The following is an 18,650-nucleotide window of genomic DNA, read 5'->3' on the forward strand; positions in this document are numbered from 1 at the left end:
GGAGGTCTTGGTTGAAGAAGAACTTTTCTCTTTGGAATGCAGCTTCTCTGGGATTGGGGACGCTGCATTCTCCAAGGTCACTGGAGAATGATATATATACTATCATATTGAAAGTCTGTACCTTGTTTAGAAGCAAACATTATATGCTGCTTGACCCCCATTAGTCTATACATGAACTGTTGTGGGCTTTCTTTGTCATTTTGCTTTGCGTTACTTAGTTCCTGGAACAATTCAGTGCTGCTTTTATCCCTAAGATGTGCTTTAAGGAACCTTGTTAACTCAGCAAGGGACAGGGTGTCTTTGGTCATGAGCATGTCTTTAAAGGTACCAGGCTTAATTACCTTGAGCACGGTTCTGACGACCTCAGTTTCTGAGAACCCCTCAGCTAGACCTTCATCAATTTGTTTACACAGACAGTTAAAACTCAAATCAGAAGCTGAGTCTGAGATTTGACCACCATGTATCTTAAACTCTCTATGTGGTAACAATGCCACAAAATCTGTCAGTTTCACTAAACCAGTTACAGGATCAGCAATCACTGATGTTGAGACTCCCTTATTCATTACTGATGCTACTACTGCTGGTTCAGTCTCTGATACAGCCACAGCATCCCCTTCATCAGATGCTTGACCACGTTCAACAGTTACCTGGGATGCTTGCAGGTCATCAATGAGGTCACAAAATGAAAGCAGACGAGACATGCCCTGATCTTCGAGGCTCTTCAGTCGTTTACTTCTCAGAAAGTCAACGATAAAGTCAAAAAGCTCCACCTCGGTTGCATCCTCACCGGGAACATCTTCCACCTCTTCTTCTTGACATCATACTACAAGTTTATGTAGCAGGTCCCTGTTAGCGGCTCTGGTCAGCTGATGAAGCTGGTTTTGGATCTCCCACTGTAGGTCATGTAGAGTGGCCATGTCTGGATACCTGGCGTCAACCGTCACTACTGTTGTGCATCAGAAGGATATGGATCCCGCGATTCTTGGCTGATTAGCACCTGACCACCATGGCGCTAATCCCGGACAAGCCCCCAGAATTGTTTCCTCCCTAAGATGATGACCAAAGGGGCAACTGGTTTCCTGTTCAATAACGTGTGTGTTGAGCTGATGTCAGTTTCACAACAGGAAGGTTTATTCTTCCTCTGTGCCCCAAAACGCTACTCGATACCACTGCGCGTAATGCGCCCTCTAGCGGCTGTATGCGGAATAGCATTGTAAACTGGCAGGTACACACATACAATCATAACAACAACCTTTTGGGGGGGGGGGGCTGTTTTCCCCCGCCTTTTTTTTGATATGGGGCTGTTTTCTCCATCTTATTTCTGATACCAGATTTTACTAGAGAGCCATTTTCTACTCTCTACATTAACATTGTATCACTCACTGATTGAACCATATTTATTTTATTGTTTAGAAATTTGGGGAGCCACTTGCAAAACTTTTACACAACCATTGTTCATTTTGCAAAAAAGAGCATTGGGAATCATTAATAACAGTAACTATAGAGATCACACTAATCAATTATTTATTAGATACAAAATACTGAAATTTCCTGACTTGGTAGAGTGGAAAATATTGCAAATAATGTACAGAGCGAATACGAGTAATCTACCAACTAATATTCAGAAAATGTTTCATAAGAGAGTAAGTGGGTACACGTTAAAAGGAACTGATGTCTTTAAGAAACCTAGATTCAGAACCAAAGTGAGGGAATGTAACATTTCTGTAAATGGTGTAAGATTGTGGAATGCCATTAACAAGGAATTTAAAGAATCAACTACACTTGCTATATTTAAAAAATGTATAAAATCTAATGTATTTAGTAATTATGAAAAGGAGAATTATAATATCAAAGATTAGACATGAAAATATTAGAAAGTGACTGAGGTTATACTGTGTTTGTTTGGCGGATAATTTTATTTCGTAAAAAGGGGCAAAAATCATAAGATTTTTTCTTCTATCTGCTCCTTTTCATTCAAATGTTTTTTTTCCAATATGTTAATGTATGTTGTATTTGTTTGTGTTTATTTTATACATTGTGAATGAAATAAAAGATTTTAAAAAATCCTCTTGAATTGGAAAAATAGAGAAATTCTCTGCATTAACCAGTATAGAATTCTTTTGTTAGATCATATTACACTTGATTTAGCCTCTGCTTCCACTTCAAGTCAATCTCTCTGGGCTCCTTTGATCGGTTCCATCACATAGCGATGATGGGGGACCATTGATGTTGTCCTGCGGGATGATGTGGATGTGGGGGTGGAGGGTCTGAATTTGGAGTATCCGGATGTTCCCTGGGGGTGGGTTCACTAGGGGTGTCTGGGACTGGGGGGCCGTTGCCCCACTCTGGAGGTGCTTGGGTTGCCTCGGAGGGTGGACTACTGGCGGTTGTGAGTGGGGCCCCTTGGAGGTCTTGGCAGTGGCCATGAGTCACTGCCTGGCAGCTGCATTGCCCCTGGGCGGGTCTGGGTGGGGGCCTGGGGGCTGGGAGTGTGGGGGTGGCTGGCCCCGTGTAGGGATCTGGGCGGGGCCTTGGGGGTCGGGTCCTGACATGTATGCTGCCGGGAAGAAGGCAGGAACATGCAGCAGTGCCTGGCCCGGGTTCACGGGCCTTGGGTAGACCTTGGCTCCTCTGCTGTCCCATCACAGGGGAGGGGGAGGTCCAGAAGGGGGAGGACCCAACCTTACCTGGATGTCCTATGTCTTGTATATTCTGGAAGTTTTGCAAATGCAGGGATGGGCATAGATATTCTGCTGGGGTGGGGCTGGGTTGGTGCCCTCGGACTCTGTGAAGCTCTCTAATGCTGCTGCTTTGGGCCCTGGCAGGATGGGCTGGGGTCCCCATGCCCTGGGTGGCAATTTGACAACAGAGGTGCCTATTGGGGCCAGTGGGGGAGCTGGCTCCCTGGAGGGCTAAGCCCAACCAGCCATTCCTCCCCATCCCCACATTTTTCTCTCCTCCTGCTCCCTCACATCATCACACAAACATGCACATAGGACCTGGGGGGTGGACAAGTCAGGGAGTGCGGGTATGGACCCCATTTCCGCATTCCTGTGGCAGCCTGCCCCCCGATTTTATTTGCATCTTATACTCTTCCACCGACGACATTTCACGCAAATGCACACTTAGGGCCTTGGGAGTGAGCACATTCAACGGCACTCGGCAGGGAGGTTTCTCAGCCTCCTCCCGAATGCCGGTGCCCACTTCCAATTTTAAACTGCACTTAAGACACCGAGGGCTGTGGGTGCAAGTGGGGTGGTGTGGTGGCATCAGCTGGCATAGGCCAGGCAATGCCTGCACTGCCCGCTTACCACAGCCATGGAATACACCTCATCAACACACAACTGTATTGGAGCAGACGGAGGGAGACTAGGGGTCTTAGCACACCTCTGTTGTTGCTTGGCTTCCTGGGGCTGGAGGCTAGGAGGGAGATCTGGCCGTCTGAATGGGGTCTGGGGTGGTGGGTTGCTGTGCTCAGCGTTGGGCGGGGAACCTGCTCATCAGCACCCCAGCAGCAAGGGTCAAACTCTGGTAATCGGTGATGGTTGTACCCAATGTGCAGCAGTACCGGGACCAGAGTGAATAGGGTGTGTATGGGGAGCATGAGTGGGTGTCCGGCGTGCATTTTTGTAAGTCTTGGGTTGTATGTGCATGTGTGAGCATGAGGGAGGGAGTGTGTGACTGTGTTTGTGTATGACTGTATGTGAGGTGGGGCCTTCGACTCCTCCCCTCTCCTGGGACTACTTTTGATGATATAGATCTTCGTCTCCCCTCCCCCTACCACACCTGGTGTGGGGTGTGGTGCCTTGGTCTGCCTGAGAGTTCGTGGCTCCCGGGTGAGGGGGTTTAAGAATTTTGGGGTCTGCCTGATCAATCCCGGTGGCTGCCTGGTGGGGTATGGGTCCCTGGGCTCTGCTGGGTCCCCGGCGGGGGTGGTCGCCCCTGGGTCCCGGGTCGCTGGGTCCCGGGCTCGGCCGGCTAGGGGGTGGGAGGCTGCGGGCGGGCCTGTGGGCTTGCCGCTGATATCTCCTGGGACTCTGCCGGCTGCTGGTTGTGGCCCCTCGGGGGCGATCCTCTGTGACTCTCGAGGGGGGCGGGGGCCTTTCTGGTTGCAGTCTCCTTGGGGTTCCTGTGTTCTGGGGCAGCACCTGGATCTCTGGGACTTGGAGCTCCCCCCGTCTCCTACACATCTTTGGGGGGCAGATCTGTGGACCCTCACACTCAATTGGACGCTCCTATAGAGAAACTTTACATGAACAAGCGCGTGTACACACAGGTGCTCACATAGTGCTCTCAAAAGTATGGGCTTGGGCACATTCAACACAGGTCTTAAGACTATGGTGGGCACTTAATGCACTGTGATTTATTATCGTGTGATTGTTCAGTTAAACAATGTTGATTATATATTTCTTCATTAAGTTGACACAGTGATAGCTTGACCTTGTTGTATTGTTGTTGTGTCCCTTTTTTTTTTTTTTTTTTTTTTGCTTTTTTTCTTGTCTCTCTCTGCAGGTCTAGAAGCAGACTCTTCTTCATTATTGTTTATTTTTGTGCCCCCCCCTCCCCCTCCACACCTTTTGTCTTTTCTTTTCTCTTTCACCTCTGACTCCGTGTGTGGTCGGAATTACAAAGCATTCAAAAACAATAACAATAAAGTTTTAAGTATCAGGCGTGGCATTAAAAGCAGACGCTTTGATGCTCCACCTGAGAGTAAATCTGTAAGGCTTGTTACCAGCATTCAGACATCAATTCTGTTTGCTTCACAGCCAGACAGGACAAGGTTAAAAAAAAAAGATAAAAGAAACACTATGTATGCACAGGGAGGCTGTAGTTGAGATTTAAACCTGCAACCTTCTTGCTGCGAGGCAACAGTTATACCAGTTGTGCAACCATGCAGTCTTTTATGCAAACATTGTTTTGAAAATAATATAAAGAACATAACATGGCATGCTGAATACATACAAACAAGTATCTACTAAAATCTACTAAATTTGAATGACATTAAAAAGACTTTAGTCAAAAATAGGGAGTATTATTTGGTAGGATAATTCTAAGTAAAAAGCTATAATTTCAGTTTTTATTAAGGGGCTTCCAATATAGGCAACAATTATGAAAACAGCAGGCTTATTTGATTGGACGTTTGTGTTTCTGAAGTTGGCCAATGGACAACAGGACTTAGATAATGAACAAGAAGGGGATATGAAAAACACTACAGAAGAGCTCCAGTGTCTGCAGCAGCTTTGTCTCGACTGACGGAGCTTAGATTCGCTACAGGTTGACTACACATTTGAAATGGACCTGTTCAACTCCGCTCTTGGCAGAAATATCTCCTTCATCCGACCTGCATATTTTATAATAAGTGGATTTATTGGCATTCCTTATATGAAGTACTACTATGTTTTTCTCTGTTTTGTCTATATTGCTTCAGTCCTTGGAAACACAGTAGTAATGGTTCTGATCTACTTGGATCATAACCTCAGAACTCCTAAATATGTAGCAGTTTTTAACCTTGCATTTGTGGACCTGTTGGGTAACACAGTTCAGGTGCCGAAGGTGCTCGACATCTTTTTGTTTAATCACTTTAACATCTCCTATAATGACTGCTTGACATTCCTGTTTTTCTGCTTTACTTGCCTTTCAATGCAGGCTCTTAACCTAGTTGCTCTCTCCTACGACCGGGTGGTGGCTATCATGTTTCCTCTGCACTATCAGACAAAGGTTACCCACAGATTTATGTTTAGTTTGATCGCCTTTTTCTGGCTGTTTGCTATAATAGCTCTTCTGGTTGCTGTTGGTCTTCTCACCAGACTCTCCTTCTGTGATTCAGTTGTAATTAACAGCTATTTCTGTGATCATGGTCAATTATACAAACTTGCGTGCAACAACACTTTTCCCAATTCTGTCATCGGTTTCTTGTTGCCATTTCTCATTCTTTGGCTTCCTCTGTTTGTGATCTTGTCCAGTTACATTTGTATTGGCTATGCTTTAGTTAAAGTAGTGACAGTTAATGAACGAATGAAGGCCTTCAAAACCTGCACAGCTCATCTTTCATTAGTGGCGATCTATTTTATCCCTATATTAATCACATTTACCATGAGTGCAAGAATACATCCTAATGCCAGGATAATCAACTTGTCTCTGACTTCAGTGTTTCCACCCATGTTAAACCCAATTATTTATGTTTTGCAAACACACGAAATCAAAAGTTCATTGAAGAAAAATTTTAAATTCATCAGGTGATCCAGAATTTTAGTTAAAAGAGATCGGACATAGTCCAAAATTCAATTTTGTTTTTACATTTATTTTGATTGTACTTATTGCAGGTTTCTTAGAGAACTCAAATTTTAATGCCAAATTGCACGATCAAATTAGCATCTATAAGCACCAACAAGAGACAATTAAGAGGAAAGATTTGGTGTTGAATTAACTTTATTAGTAATATTGTGTGCTTACGTGCTTGAATTGAGAAGTTATGTTTTAAAATCTAGTGAGATGATGAAAAATAAATGTTATGGGCTCATATTTCCTCAACGATTATTTCAATACATTATATCAGAAATGTGTGACCTTTACTGGCTTATTTAAACTATGGTGAAGTAAGATTTTATTTTGTATTTTTTACATCAACTACACATTTTTTAAAATGTTGTTTTTATTTAACTTGCTTTGATTAGGCCAGCTAGGATTCGAGTAAATAGGCCCACAGAGAAAGCAGATTATGGTTCTGCCCCTTTCTGTATTATATTTGATCAAATCCAACATTTCCTGAATAAAAACATATTTTCTTACAGTGTGTGAAGTGACTATTATATTGTCTTGAGTTATTGTATAAGAAATGTTCTATGTTTTATGTTTCATAGCTGGAAATGTTGTGGATTTAGTTGATGCTTTTTGGTGGAATAACCAAAATGATTCATTTTTAAAAAGAGGCAGAAGGGTGAAGTTAAGAAAAAAAAGCCTAATTAGTTTAATTAAACTAAAAATCCTGTTGATTCTGTAAAATAAATAAAGAGGAACATAAACCTGTACTGAGTCAAACTACAAAAGCACAACTGTTTTCTGATGCTTGTGCAGGGACTGGTATTAAAACAATAAAAAGGCATCATAAAGAGTTAAGCTTCCCATACCTTGAACTGAAGAGAACAACGGGAAGAGGCAACATCAGATGACAGAACAGCACTGACATCTGCAGCAGCACAGAGCTAGGCACAAGCCAATTTTAAAATGGACCTTTTCAGCTCTGCTCTTAGCAGAAATATCACCTTCATCCGTCCTGCGTATTTCATAATCAGTGGCTTTATTGGCATTCCATATATGAAGTACTGCTATGTTTTTCTCTGTTTTGTCTATATTGCTTCAGTCCTTGGAAACACAGTAGTGGTGGTTCTGATCTACCTGGATCATAACCTCAGAACTCGTAGACATGCTGTAGTTTTTAACCTTGCACTTGTGGACCTGTTGGGTAACACAGCTCAGGTCCTGAAGGTGCTTGACATCTTTTTGTTTAACCATTTTAACATCTCCTATAACGACTGCTTGACATTCCTGTTTTTCTGCTTTACTTTCCCCTCATTAACCTCGTTGCTCTCTCCTACGACTGGGTGGTGGCTATCATGTTTCCTCTGCACTATCAAAGATCACCAACAGATTTATGTTTAGCTTAATAGCTTCTTTCTGGTTATTTTCTGTAATTGCTGTTTTAATAGCAGTTGGTCTCATCACCAGACTCTCCTTCTGTAATGCAGTGGTGATTAACAGTTATTTCTGTGATCATGATCAGATATACAAACTTGCGTGCAACAACAATTTTCCATTTTGGTCATTAGTACTTTGTTGCCATTTTTCATTTTTTGGCTTCCTCTCATCTCTGCCAGTTATCTTTGTATTGGCTAAAGTACAGCCATAGTTCACAACAGAATGAAAGCACTGAAAACCTGCACAGCTCATCTTTCTTTAGTTATCATTTACTTTATCCCTATATTAATCACATTTACAGTGAGTGCAGGAATACATCCTAATGCCAGAACAGTTAACTTGTCTCTGACTTCAGTGTTTCCTCCCATGTTTAACCCAATAATTTATGTTTTACAAACACAAGAAATCAAAACTTCACTGAGGAAACTTTTACAAAGTAGGAGGCGTTATGTTCAGATGAGTTCTGGTGCAACTCCAAGTTATTTTCTATATTGTAATTTCAAAAGGTTTTACTGCAAATTCTTTAACAGGAGAACTTGAGAAACAAAACACAATAGATTAAAATAAAATCTCATTTTACATTTTGTGTGGGTTATGTTTAAAACTCCAATTTTATCTCATAACATCATGAAACATCAGTTGGATTGGTTGTTGAGCTTCATAGATATTTACAAAAGCTGCAAGATCAGGTTCAACATATTTCACAGGGGTATTTTTCATCTTAGTGCAACAAAAAGGAGATTTGTCAACATGAAATTCTAATGAATTATTATTTGGCATATGAGCTTTCCAGCTTTAGCTTTTCTTTTAAAAGCTAACACATATGTTGCTCAATAGGGTCGTGTTGGGTTGGTGATGATGTTTCACTGAATCTGCATTAGGTATTTTATCACTGTATGCACACTAAACCACTATCATATAATATCAAAAGTCCAAATTATGTGTTTAATTTGTACAAAACAAAATCGTATCTCAACTGCTATAAAGAATTAAATTTAATTAATATCTAATGAACCCCATATTCTGAGTACCTATACCAATGGATTCTGAATATTATGCAAGTTGACTTAAGATTGCATGAACATTAAGAATCTTTCAGGAACAACAAATTAGTAATGGGACAAATGAAGCAAAGCTTCGAAGTCTGTATCGAGCCGGAAGGGGGCGTGTCTATGAAGCCCCGCTTCGAGGCTTGCTTCATAGGGACCCTGAGTCACGCCCATCGACTTCCGGACCATGGCTCTCTGGAAGAACGAAAAAATGAATTCAAGTCAATGGGGCTAAAAAGGCCATTTTCTAATTCCGCTTGTTTTGTAGCATGGATTTCACATATGAAGTTTGCAAATTTTAAAGAAGCATTTTGATACCAAGAAAGAGCTCATTTTCAAACAGGGGGAAATGTTATTTTAGCTTTTGTGTGAAAATAAGTCCAGGAAGTGACATCATCGAACCAGACATGGAGAAAAACAAAGGGAAATGGCTGTAAGTCCAGCAAACTTCAAATCCTTCCCACAGGAGGAAAGAACAACCAAAAATCAGGTCATTTGGTAAGTAGCAGCTACGCCAGGGGAGAGGAGGGAGATTATGTGGTGATTTCACATATGTGACGTGCCAATTTCTGGTTTGTAGTCATGCTAGTTATAAACTTTTAAAAGCTGATAAATCTCAAAGTGTGTGACTGGCGTGGTCAAAGCACCCATCGTTTGTTTTCATTAAAATTGCAGTTCAACATATGTGCGATCCAGGGCGTAAGGCAAAACGGATTAGAAAATTGTTCTTTCCGCCTCGTTGACTTGCATTCATTTTTTTCATTTTTCCAAGGACCAATGAGCCGACTAATGCTCCTTTCTCTACCCACACTGAGGTGACATGCGCTTCTTAACGCGGCTGCAGGAACTGAAATGGGGATAGTCCCAACCCACCACCCCACCTAGTGGACACTTATGTTGTGTTGTCTGAGGTCTGTTGCATATATGTTTGAGGTGGGGTTTTTTTTTTTGCAGAGCAAAGCTGCCCTCACGGTGGAGGGTAACTCTAAAGTTACTTGAGGAAATGGATGGTTCCTCTGAAGAGGGAGTGTTTTCCGCTTCAGATGTGTCTGAAAAACACAGATCAAAAAATAAATCAGTAAGAAAACATCACAAAATTTATCTGTAAGAAAAGCACAATATTTTTACAGTAAAAGAGCATATAGGCATATAGTAAACTTAATAGAACTACTATGAGTTAAGGCCATTTTGTCATTTGGAATGTGTCCACTAGATGGCAGTAATTCACTAGTGATGTACAGATTAATTGCAATTTTATGTTATATTCTTATTCATTCGAAAAATATATACTTGTTAAAAGTCCACTCTAGGCTAACAACACTGCTGGCGCGACTTTTGGGATCTTTATAATATTAGATCGGCTCGCTGCTCCTCACTGTGGGTGCTCAGCTGTTTAAAACAAAGAAATGCTAACGTGAAAGGCTAACTGATTTTGCCACATTTTAAACAATGAGACGCTAACAAGAAAGGCAAACTCCACTCCAGCCTCATGTACGCAACAAGGACATGCTAAACATGAAAGGCTTATATCACGAACAGCGTGTTAAAAAACATGAGGGAATGCTAAATGAAGGTTAACATAAACACGAGGGGATGCTAAGCCTAGTTAACACGAGGGGGTAAATCCTCTCTTTACTTGCTGGGCATTTCTTAAATAGGTGCTGCTACTATTCAGTGTTTTTGGTGCTGCAATGAATGGCCTGTAGAGCTAAAAAGACAACAAAAGAAATGCCTACCAACAGGGTTTACGAGTGACTCCAGGATACTGGTCGCTGAGTCCAGGCCTCCTTCGCTGCCTAGGTTTGACGGTCTGTGTCCATAAATAGCGTCCACCACATCGTACCACTTCCATGTACTTCACCCATTCCCACTATGACCGTTGCTGTCCTTAACTTTTCTGTAGTGGACTTTTATTTTTTTCAGCTTCGCACGACACTGTTCGGAGGTGCGCTGGAATCCTTCAGCTGCCATGTGCTGAGAAACTTCTTTAAAGACTTTCTCATTTCTTATCATCCCATCCAGCTCGGCCTGAATGTTGCTATCTCCGATGATGGTGAGGAACGTTTGAAGCTAGGCATTGGACCAAAAGCTATTATTGCAGGAATTTTCGCGCACAAGGAGTACAGCCAAACACAATCACTGGAACACTGGTAGCTCTTTTCCATCACCTGGGATTGTCGCAGGTAGTTACGTAATTTCTCCCCCAATCAGAGGACTCTAGACCTTTTACGCTGTGGCTCCACCCAGACCAAAAATCTCTGGACCCACAACAGAAAGGGTCCCGCTCTGGCCCGCTACCGGCCCGGTCCGGGTAGGTTTCCTGGACTGGTTCAACAATCGAAACAAAATATTTAGCGACCCGATCCTTCCCATTCCATGCCAGTTTGGTTGGTGGAAAAGGCCTATAAGAGTCCGCCAGACGCACGGTTCCATCCAGCTGTTTTGACCAGAGACATCTCTGGACTGAAGAGTCGGTACCACGGTATTCTACAGCCCTCCGGTGCCAGAGGTCAGCCGACCCCTGCGACTTTCAGATCCACCAAGAGGGTCTCTTCAAAACGGGTGAAGTAGACATGACAGATTAACATGTCTGATGTTCCTCTGATGATAACAACTTCATAGCTTAGAGCAAACCAAATTATTTTCACCAGAACTCAGCTTATTTTGATAAGGAAGCTCTGACTGACATCATTCACACATAGGTTCCTTCATCACGTTTAGTTACATCCACTCACAGTAAATGCTTAGTTAATTAGTCATGTTTTAATTGTTTGCAAAATAAATTCTTACTTTTATAAACCTGACTCTTTCTTGAAGTAACAAGAAGTGTGGTTGATCACTGAAAAAGCAAAGAACCTAGATCTTCTGAACTAAATCCTAGAATCTTCTGATAATTAAAATAAAGAATCTTCTTATAATTAAAATAAAGAATCTTCTGATAATATAAAATAAAGACCTAGCAGGTTAATATTTTACATTTATATTGAATATTACATCTTCCTGGTCATAACAAATAAAAATCATCAATTTGCCTACGCTAAACCTCCAACCTGACACAGCCAATCAAAACAACGGAAGATTCGATTTCGCCATTGAACAGAACGCGCCAACGGCTTTGCTGCTATCTATCTATCTATCTATCTATCTATCTATCTATCTATCTATCTATCTATCTATCTATCTATCTATCTATCTATCTATCTATCTATCTATCTATCTATCTATCTATCTATCATCTATCTATCTATCTATCTATCTATCTATCTATCTATCTATCTATCATCTATCTATCTATCTATCTATCTATCTATCTATCTATCTATCTATCTATCAGCAGTAAATAGTTACAGCTAAATGTCACAAATGTCACACAGGAACTTTTAATTATAATTAATGTAAATGTTTAAATTTCCATCTAGGGGTGGGCAATATCATGTCATTCATAATTTTACCAGTTACTGTATTATTTCCAATAAAGAAAAAAAACTCTATCATGTTAAGCTAACTTCATTCATGTAGTTGCATCGACTAAACAGAGGATTATGTTCATGTGGGTCATCAGCATGAAGTTATTGAAGTTATCAAAGCAAACATGGCTGGGATCAGTTTTGCCTGTAATCTGTGTGTGCTGTTGTAATGTCTGAATGTCCCCACTGTGGTACCAATAAAATCTACTCTATTCTATTCTATTAATTCATATCCGCCAGTAGGGGGGGGGGGGGGGGGGGGAATGTTCGCGCTTACCATGGCTTCCGTTGCAATACCTACTTTGAACTGCGTGGTGCAAAAAGTCAAATGGTTTTACAAATTGTACTTTTAAGACCAAATTAGTTGGAAAACTCAGGCCAGACGTTTCCAGAACACAACTGCTGTTATCGAAAGATCTTGTTGATTTGTCAGATTGAATGTGATCAAATTTGCTGCCGCCTAGCAGCTTAAATTGGAATTGCACACAAAAAATGTTTGCATGTAATTATCCATAAAAAAATGATATATTGCTTTTTTATATCAAATCAGTATCATAACATGAAATATCACATTTTTCTGTGTTTTGATATTTTCTTGCACACCTAGATTATGTCTATTATTTGGAAATAAAGTATTTTCAGGCACTGAGTTAATGAAGGATAGGGTGATGATTGGGATGTTTCTGCTTTTCTAGCTTTTTATAATAGTGTGAGCATGTTTCACCAATAAAAAAATGAGGGACTTAAAAATTTTTTTAAATGGTTCAATTGGATAAATTGTCTGGAAATAATTAAATAAAATTCCATAAATGTTTTTGTGCTTCCACTTACATTCATAATATAAATCGGTTAAACCAAGTTGCATTTAATGTCTTTTCCATTTTATCTGAACAAAATAACCCTGATTGACTGATGTAACATTTAAAACCAGTGTGTTTTGGATCAACTTTACTTTCAAGAGAATTGCAAAATCCCAATGAGTGAGAGCACCTCAGTCAGGCTTGTCTGATAATGATGCAAATACCTGCAGTCACCAGGGGAAAAGGCAATGACGTTATGTTTTTAAACAAAGTAAAGAGAGAGAAGCTGTCAGATAATTTAAAAGCTTGACTTATTTCTCTCAAATATAATCAGGAGACGGGTTCCCTCTGCAACTCAACAAATCAAGGGTGACTGTCAGAAAAGGACACTGCTAAATGAATCGCTGTTCTCTCATCTCTTAAATATTTTTTACAATGGAATTATTCAACTCTGCTTTAGGGAGAAATATCACATTTGTGCGTCCCCCATACTTCATAATAAGTGGATTTATTGGCTTACCTAATATGAAATATTACTATGTTTTTCTCTTTTTTGTCTATATTGTTTCATTGCTGGGCAACGCTGCTGTTATAACTGTCATTTATTTAGATCCAAACTTAAGAACTCCAAAATACATTGCAGTTTTCAACCTTGTATTTGTGGACCTGTTGGGTAGTACAGCTCTGGTGCCAAAGGTGATTGACATCTTTTTGTTTAACCACAATATAATTCCCTATAATGACTGCTTGACGTTCCTTTTTTTCTGCTACATCTGTCTTTCAATGCAGTCTTTTAACCTGGTTGCTCTCTCCTATGACCGACTGGTTGCCATCATTTTTCCCCTGCACTATCAGGTGAAGATGACCTACAAGTTCATGTTTTCCTTAATCGCCTCTTTCTGGATCTTTAACATAACTGCTGTTTTAATTGCAGTCGGTCTCATCACAAGACTCTCGTTCTGCAAATCTTTAGTTGTAAACAGCTTTTTTTGTGACCATGGACAGATTTACCGGCTTGCGTGCAATGACAATTTTCCTAATGATGTACTCAGTTTTCTGTATCCTGTTTTTCTTTTTTGGTTTCCGCTGGTTTTTATCCTGTTAAGTTATCTTTACATATTATACACATTAGCGAAAGTGGCAACATTACAACAAGGAGTTAAAGCTTTTAAGACCTGTTTGGCTCATCTCTCATTAGTGGTCATTTATTTCACCCCGCTGCTGGTTACATTCACTTTGATGGAAAAAATCCATCCAAACTACAGGATTATAAACTTATCTTTGACCTCAGTTATTCCGTCCATGTTGAACCCAATCATTTATGTTCTGCAAACACAAGAAATCAAGGTATCAATGAAAAAAATATTAAAAAGCTGCCTGAAAAACAAAATTAGAGCTCGAAAACCCCCAACCATGTGACTCATTCATTAAATGTGATTCTCTGACAATTTATTTTAGCTAGCATTTGTGAGATATTTACTATGTGGCCTCATTTGATACTGGTGAATATATATTAAAATTGATTAAGTTTTTTTGGAGTAAATGCAAATATTTTTATCAACATCTTTTTTAAAGATACTAGGTACTGTCCTTTTTTATATACAGCTACAAAGAAAACTAAATGTATGTTCACCTTCACTGAATGATCCAACATTACTTTTGGTAATTAGAAGTTTTTTTTTAATGATTTGTGACTAAATGACAATGCAACCTCTCCCGTTTCATTAAATGTGAAAACTTAAGTAGTTTTTCTGTCCTCAAACTTTTAACAAATATTTTTTCCTCATACTAATAAAAAAGATTATACTTATCATGTTTACATGCAATTTATTTCTAACAAACTAGAAGTTGCCTTGAAGTTTATTTTTATTTGTAGGAAAAACAGTAAATTATCATTTAGATCAGAATATACCTTATTTTTACTAGTTTACCTTGATTTTAAGAACACGTGTAGCTGTGGTGTGGGAAACCCTTAAAGCTGCTTTCCGGACTTTCCTCCTTTCAGAAATGAAGTATGATTTTTCAGAAATCCATAAAAGTGATTATCTCATCATGTACTGTGATTAAATGTCAGCAATACATCTTTATTTATTTATTAATTTTTTGCTAAGCACGCCCCCTGCCCCGCAGAGTAGAGCCCTGCACTGAAGCCCTAGGCCCTCGGGTCGGGTCGGCCCGGCCCGACGGCCCTCGGGCCGGCCTTCGGGCCAACGACTGTGTAATTACCTTGGACACGGGCCGGGCCGGGCCGGGCGCCTTTATTTTTAATCGAATTCGTAAAAAAAACTGAAACACTTAAAGCAGGGGTCGGCAACCTGTTCCCATCAAAGAGCCATTATTACCCATTTCCCACAGTAAAGAAAACACCGGGAGCCACAGCAGCCGCGGCGTTGTGGGCGGGGCCTACCCTCAGACAGCAGAGAGCTGCTCACAACAGGTGACAGCAGCCGGTACCGGTCGCTCGTGTACGTCAAAGTTATCTTTCATAAAAAGATAATCAATAAAACGATTTATATAAAGTGGATCCAGAAGTTGTAGCCCGTCTCTGCCTACAATATTTTGATATTTTTCACCCTGTTGATGGTTTTACTGAGCAGGTGCCACTTTTGTCATACGTTTCTTTTTAAAACATGTTTAGACTGTTCAGATTACAAATCCAGGCTCTGTCCTGTTTGATTGTTGTAATTAAACTTTGTAAGTGGGGAAGGTCAGAAAAGGATCCAATCATTTTGTTTTTCCCTCACTTACAGTGACGGAGATAATGGCGCAGGGCGCCTGGCTCTGGTGTTAATCAAGTTTAATTTTATCTATTTTCACAAGAAAACAAAACAGTTAAAATCAGGGCTTGTGTTGACCGGATAGTTCCCGTATTTGACCGTTTATTTTGACGGAGAAAGAATAGAAAGAATTACCCCGATGCATGCAGAAGAACTGACATTTTATTCTACGCAAATCGCAGATGTTGCTAAATCACTCAAGAAAAGATTCCCATCTGAACATCTGAGCTGGACACTGCTCAGCGCAGCTCGCTGTCAGCGTGTACTACATAAGGTACACAGCGAGCTGAAGATGTGGAGAGGGGCTTGGAGCGCGTCGCAGAACCAGAGCGCATGCGGGGGTCGGCTGATCTGAATCTGATGCGGCTCTCTGTGCTTGTAAAATAATGAATGGATATTTAAATAAAATGCTTTACATTTTACTGAATTAATTTTATAACTGTAAGTCAATTCTATGTAAAGATTGTGTGTGTAAACCTGAACAGGGCCAACCCAGTCTCACTGTGAGACCGGGTTGATGGGTCACGCTTGTGCGTAATCATATGCGCTTTCTGAGCTGAAGAGGATATGAGATTCTGGGCTTCTCCTCAGACGGCTCATGGATGTGTCGCCACATTGGAAACAGGAACAAGCACTATTCAGCCAAAGTTTCATTATCAGGGAGCATTTTCTAAGTGGCAAGTCTCTCTGAGCGACAGGGTTTGGAAAACACTCGCTTCAGTGGGAGGAACCTTCCCGCATGCGCTCTGGTTCTGCGACGCGCTCCAAGCCAGTCTCCACAACTTCAGCTCGCTCTGCACATATGCGCTGACAACGAGCTGCGCTGAGCAGTGTCCAGCTCAGATGTTCAGATGGGAATCTTTTCTTGGGTGATTTAGCTACATCTGCAATGTGCATAACGAATAAGATGTCAGTTCGTCTGCATGCGCCGGGTAATTCTTTCTATTCTTTCTCCGTCAAAATAAACGGTCAAATACGGGAACTGTCCGGTCAACACAACACAATCCCTGCTTTTGACTGTTTTGTTTTCTTGTGAAAATTGTTGGAAAGAGATCAAATTTAACTTGATCACCAACAGAGCCAGTGTGCCGTTATCGCCGTGACGGTAAATGAGGGAAAAACAAATTGATTGGATCCTGCACGTCTTTTCACACATTGGTCAGGATTGATGCACTTTGTTTTCATTTAGTTGGTTAAAAAAAAGTCGGGCTCGGGTCGGGCCAGAGAATCCTGAAAACCTTTTCGGACCGGGTCGGGTTGGGGCTTCACCTCCTCGAGCCGGGCCGGACACGGGCTCAGATTTTAGGCCCGTGCAGGACTCTACCACAGAGCTCCATTCAATAGGAAACTAAGCGATTGGTGGCAACAGGGCTACTAACTATGTTAGCTACATCAAGCCATCCATATCGTTATAGTCGGTTACTGACGATAACTTGTAATCACCACAAGGAGGGACATATAAATATGAAGTGCAGCACAGAACTGCTAACTTCAGAGCTCTGCACATTAGCTGTTGTCTGGAGGGACTTTGGACAATAATTTTGTGATTTGCAACTTTTCATATCCTGTTAAATGGTGGAAGAAAAACTCACTACTTTATTTAACTCCACATTTGTTCTTCCCACTAAATTCGATCTTGGAGATTTTTCCAACATCCCTCATGTTAAGTAATATTACGTCTTCTTGTGTTTTGTTTACATCATGACTGTTCTTGGAAGTGGTTTTCTCCTTTCTGTTATCTGCCTGGTAAAGACTCTTCATACTCCCAATATATGACTGTGTTCAACCTGGCTTTGACAGACTTGTGTGGGAGTACTGCTCTCATCCCAAAAGTCTTGGACATATTCTTGTTCGACAGGAGATACATTCTCTATGAGGCATGCTTGAGTTATATGTTCTTTGTTTATTTATTTAAATCTGTGCAGACATGGACTCTAGTCACTATGGCATATGACAGATTTATAGCTATTTGTTTCCCGTTAAGATACCACAGTATTGTAACTAAAAGGTCTGTAGTTGCAATGCTGCTGGTTTCCTGGGGTTTTGTAATGAGTTTTCTTGCAACCTTGGTTGGGTTTCTTACTCATCTTTCTTTCTGTGGATCTTTAGTAATAGAAAGATTTGTTTTGTGATCATGGACCAATATATCTTCTGGCCTGTAGCAATGCTTACTATAGCTACATAATAGGTATTATTGGTTTCCTTGTATTTTCTTGTATCCCTCTTATACTGATAATTATAACTTATGCCAGAATTTCAATTGCACTGAGCAAAACCACTTCAAGAGATCAATGACTTAGAGCTCTGAAAACTTGTACATCTCACTTGGTTTTTGTTGCTGTTTTTTCCTACCTTATGTCAGCACTAATGTAGCTGCGCTGACTTCTTATATTCATCCCAATGCCAGAATCATCAATGCTAGTTTAACACACACACTTCCATCTCTGATTAATCCAATTATATACTCTTTAAAGACAGAAGAAGTGATGAAGGCTATTAAGAGATTCTGCAAACGAAACAGGTTTAAAAATACAGTGACAAACCAATGAGATCTACTACTATAAACGTAATATATTCCTTTAAATTCCCACATTTCCAACATATTGAGGTAATCACTAAAATCGAGTCATTTCTGAAACTCATTAAAAGATGTCTGCACTTGTCTACAGGTAATCTTGCCCTCTTCTGTGCAAACTGTGCCACTTGTCTCAGGTCTGAAGGGTTTCTTCCTATGACCAGTGTTGAGCATCTTACTTTAAAAAAGTAATTGGTTATGGTTACAAATTACTTTTTCAAAAAAGTAACTGAGTTGGAAACTCAGTTAGAAACTCAGTTACCACATTGTAAAAGTAATTAGTTACC

At 40.6% G+C, this 18,650-nt stretch overlaps 2 protein-coding genes and 2 pseudogenes across 2 annotated transcripts; all 4 read left to right on the forward strand.

Moving 5' to 3' along the window:
* Positions 1-5,292: 5,292 nt before the first annotated feature.
* On the forward strand, positions 5,293-6,240 carry LOC129152453 (olfactory receptor 1E16-like). The gene has a single exon (XM_054730831.2). The coding sequence runs from the start codon at positions 5,293-5,295 to the stop codon at positions 6,238-6,240; it is 948 nt and encodes a 315-aa protein (XP_054586806.2).
* Positions 6,241-7,224: 984 nt separating this feature from the next.
* On the forward strand, positions 7,225-8,602 carry LOC107390978 (olfactory receptor 4D11-like; annotated as a pseudogene).
* A 4,844-nt stretch (positions 8,603-13,446) lies between these two features.
* Positions 13,447-14,449, forward strand: LOC107390996 (olfactory receptor 8G17). Its single transcript, XM_015968015.3, has one exon. It carries the CDS (start codon positions 13,447-13,449, stop codon positions 14,428-14,430), a length of 984 nt encoding a protein of 327 aa, XP_015823501.1. The 3' UTR covers positions 14,431-14,449.
* Positions 14,450-16,986: 2,537 nt separating this feature from the next.
* Positions 16,987-18,337, forward strand: LOC107390979 (olfactory receptor 5K16-like; annotated as a pseudogene).
* Positions 18,338-18,650: the final 313 nt, after the last annotated feature.

The sequence above is a fragment of the Nothobranchius furzeri genome, chromosome 10 (genome assembly GCF_043380555.1).
Source record: "Nothobranchius furzeri strain GRZ-AD chromosome 10, NfurGRZ-RIMD1, whole genome shotgun sequence".
Lineage (NCBI taxonomy): Eukaryota > Metazoa > Chordata > Actinopteri > Cyprinodontiformes > Nothobranchiidae > Nothobranchius > Nothobranchius furzeri.

Coding starts and splice junctions, on each gene's coding strand:
- LOC129152453 (XM_054730831.2), top strand. CDS start 5,293: ATGGACCTGTTCAACTCCGCTCTTGGCAGAAATATCTCCTTCATCCGA.
- LOC107390996 (XM_015968015.3), top strand. CDS start 13,447: ATGGAATTATTCAACTCTGCTTTAGGGAGAAATATCACATTTGTGCGT.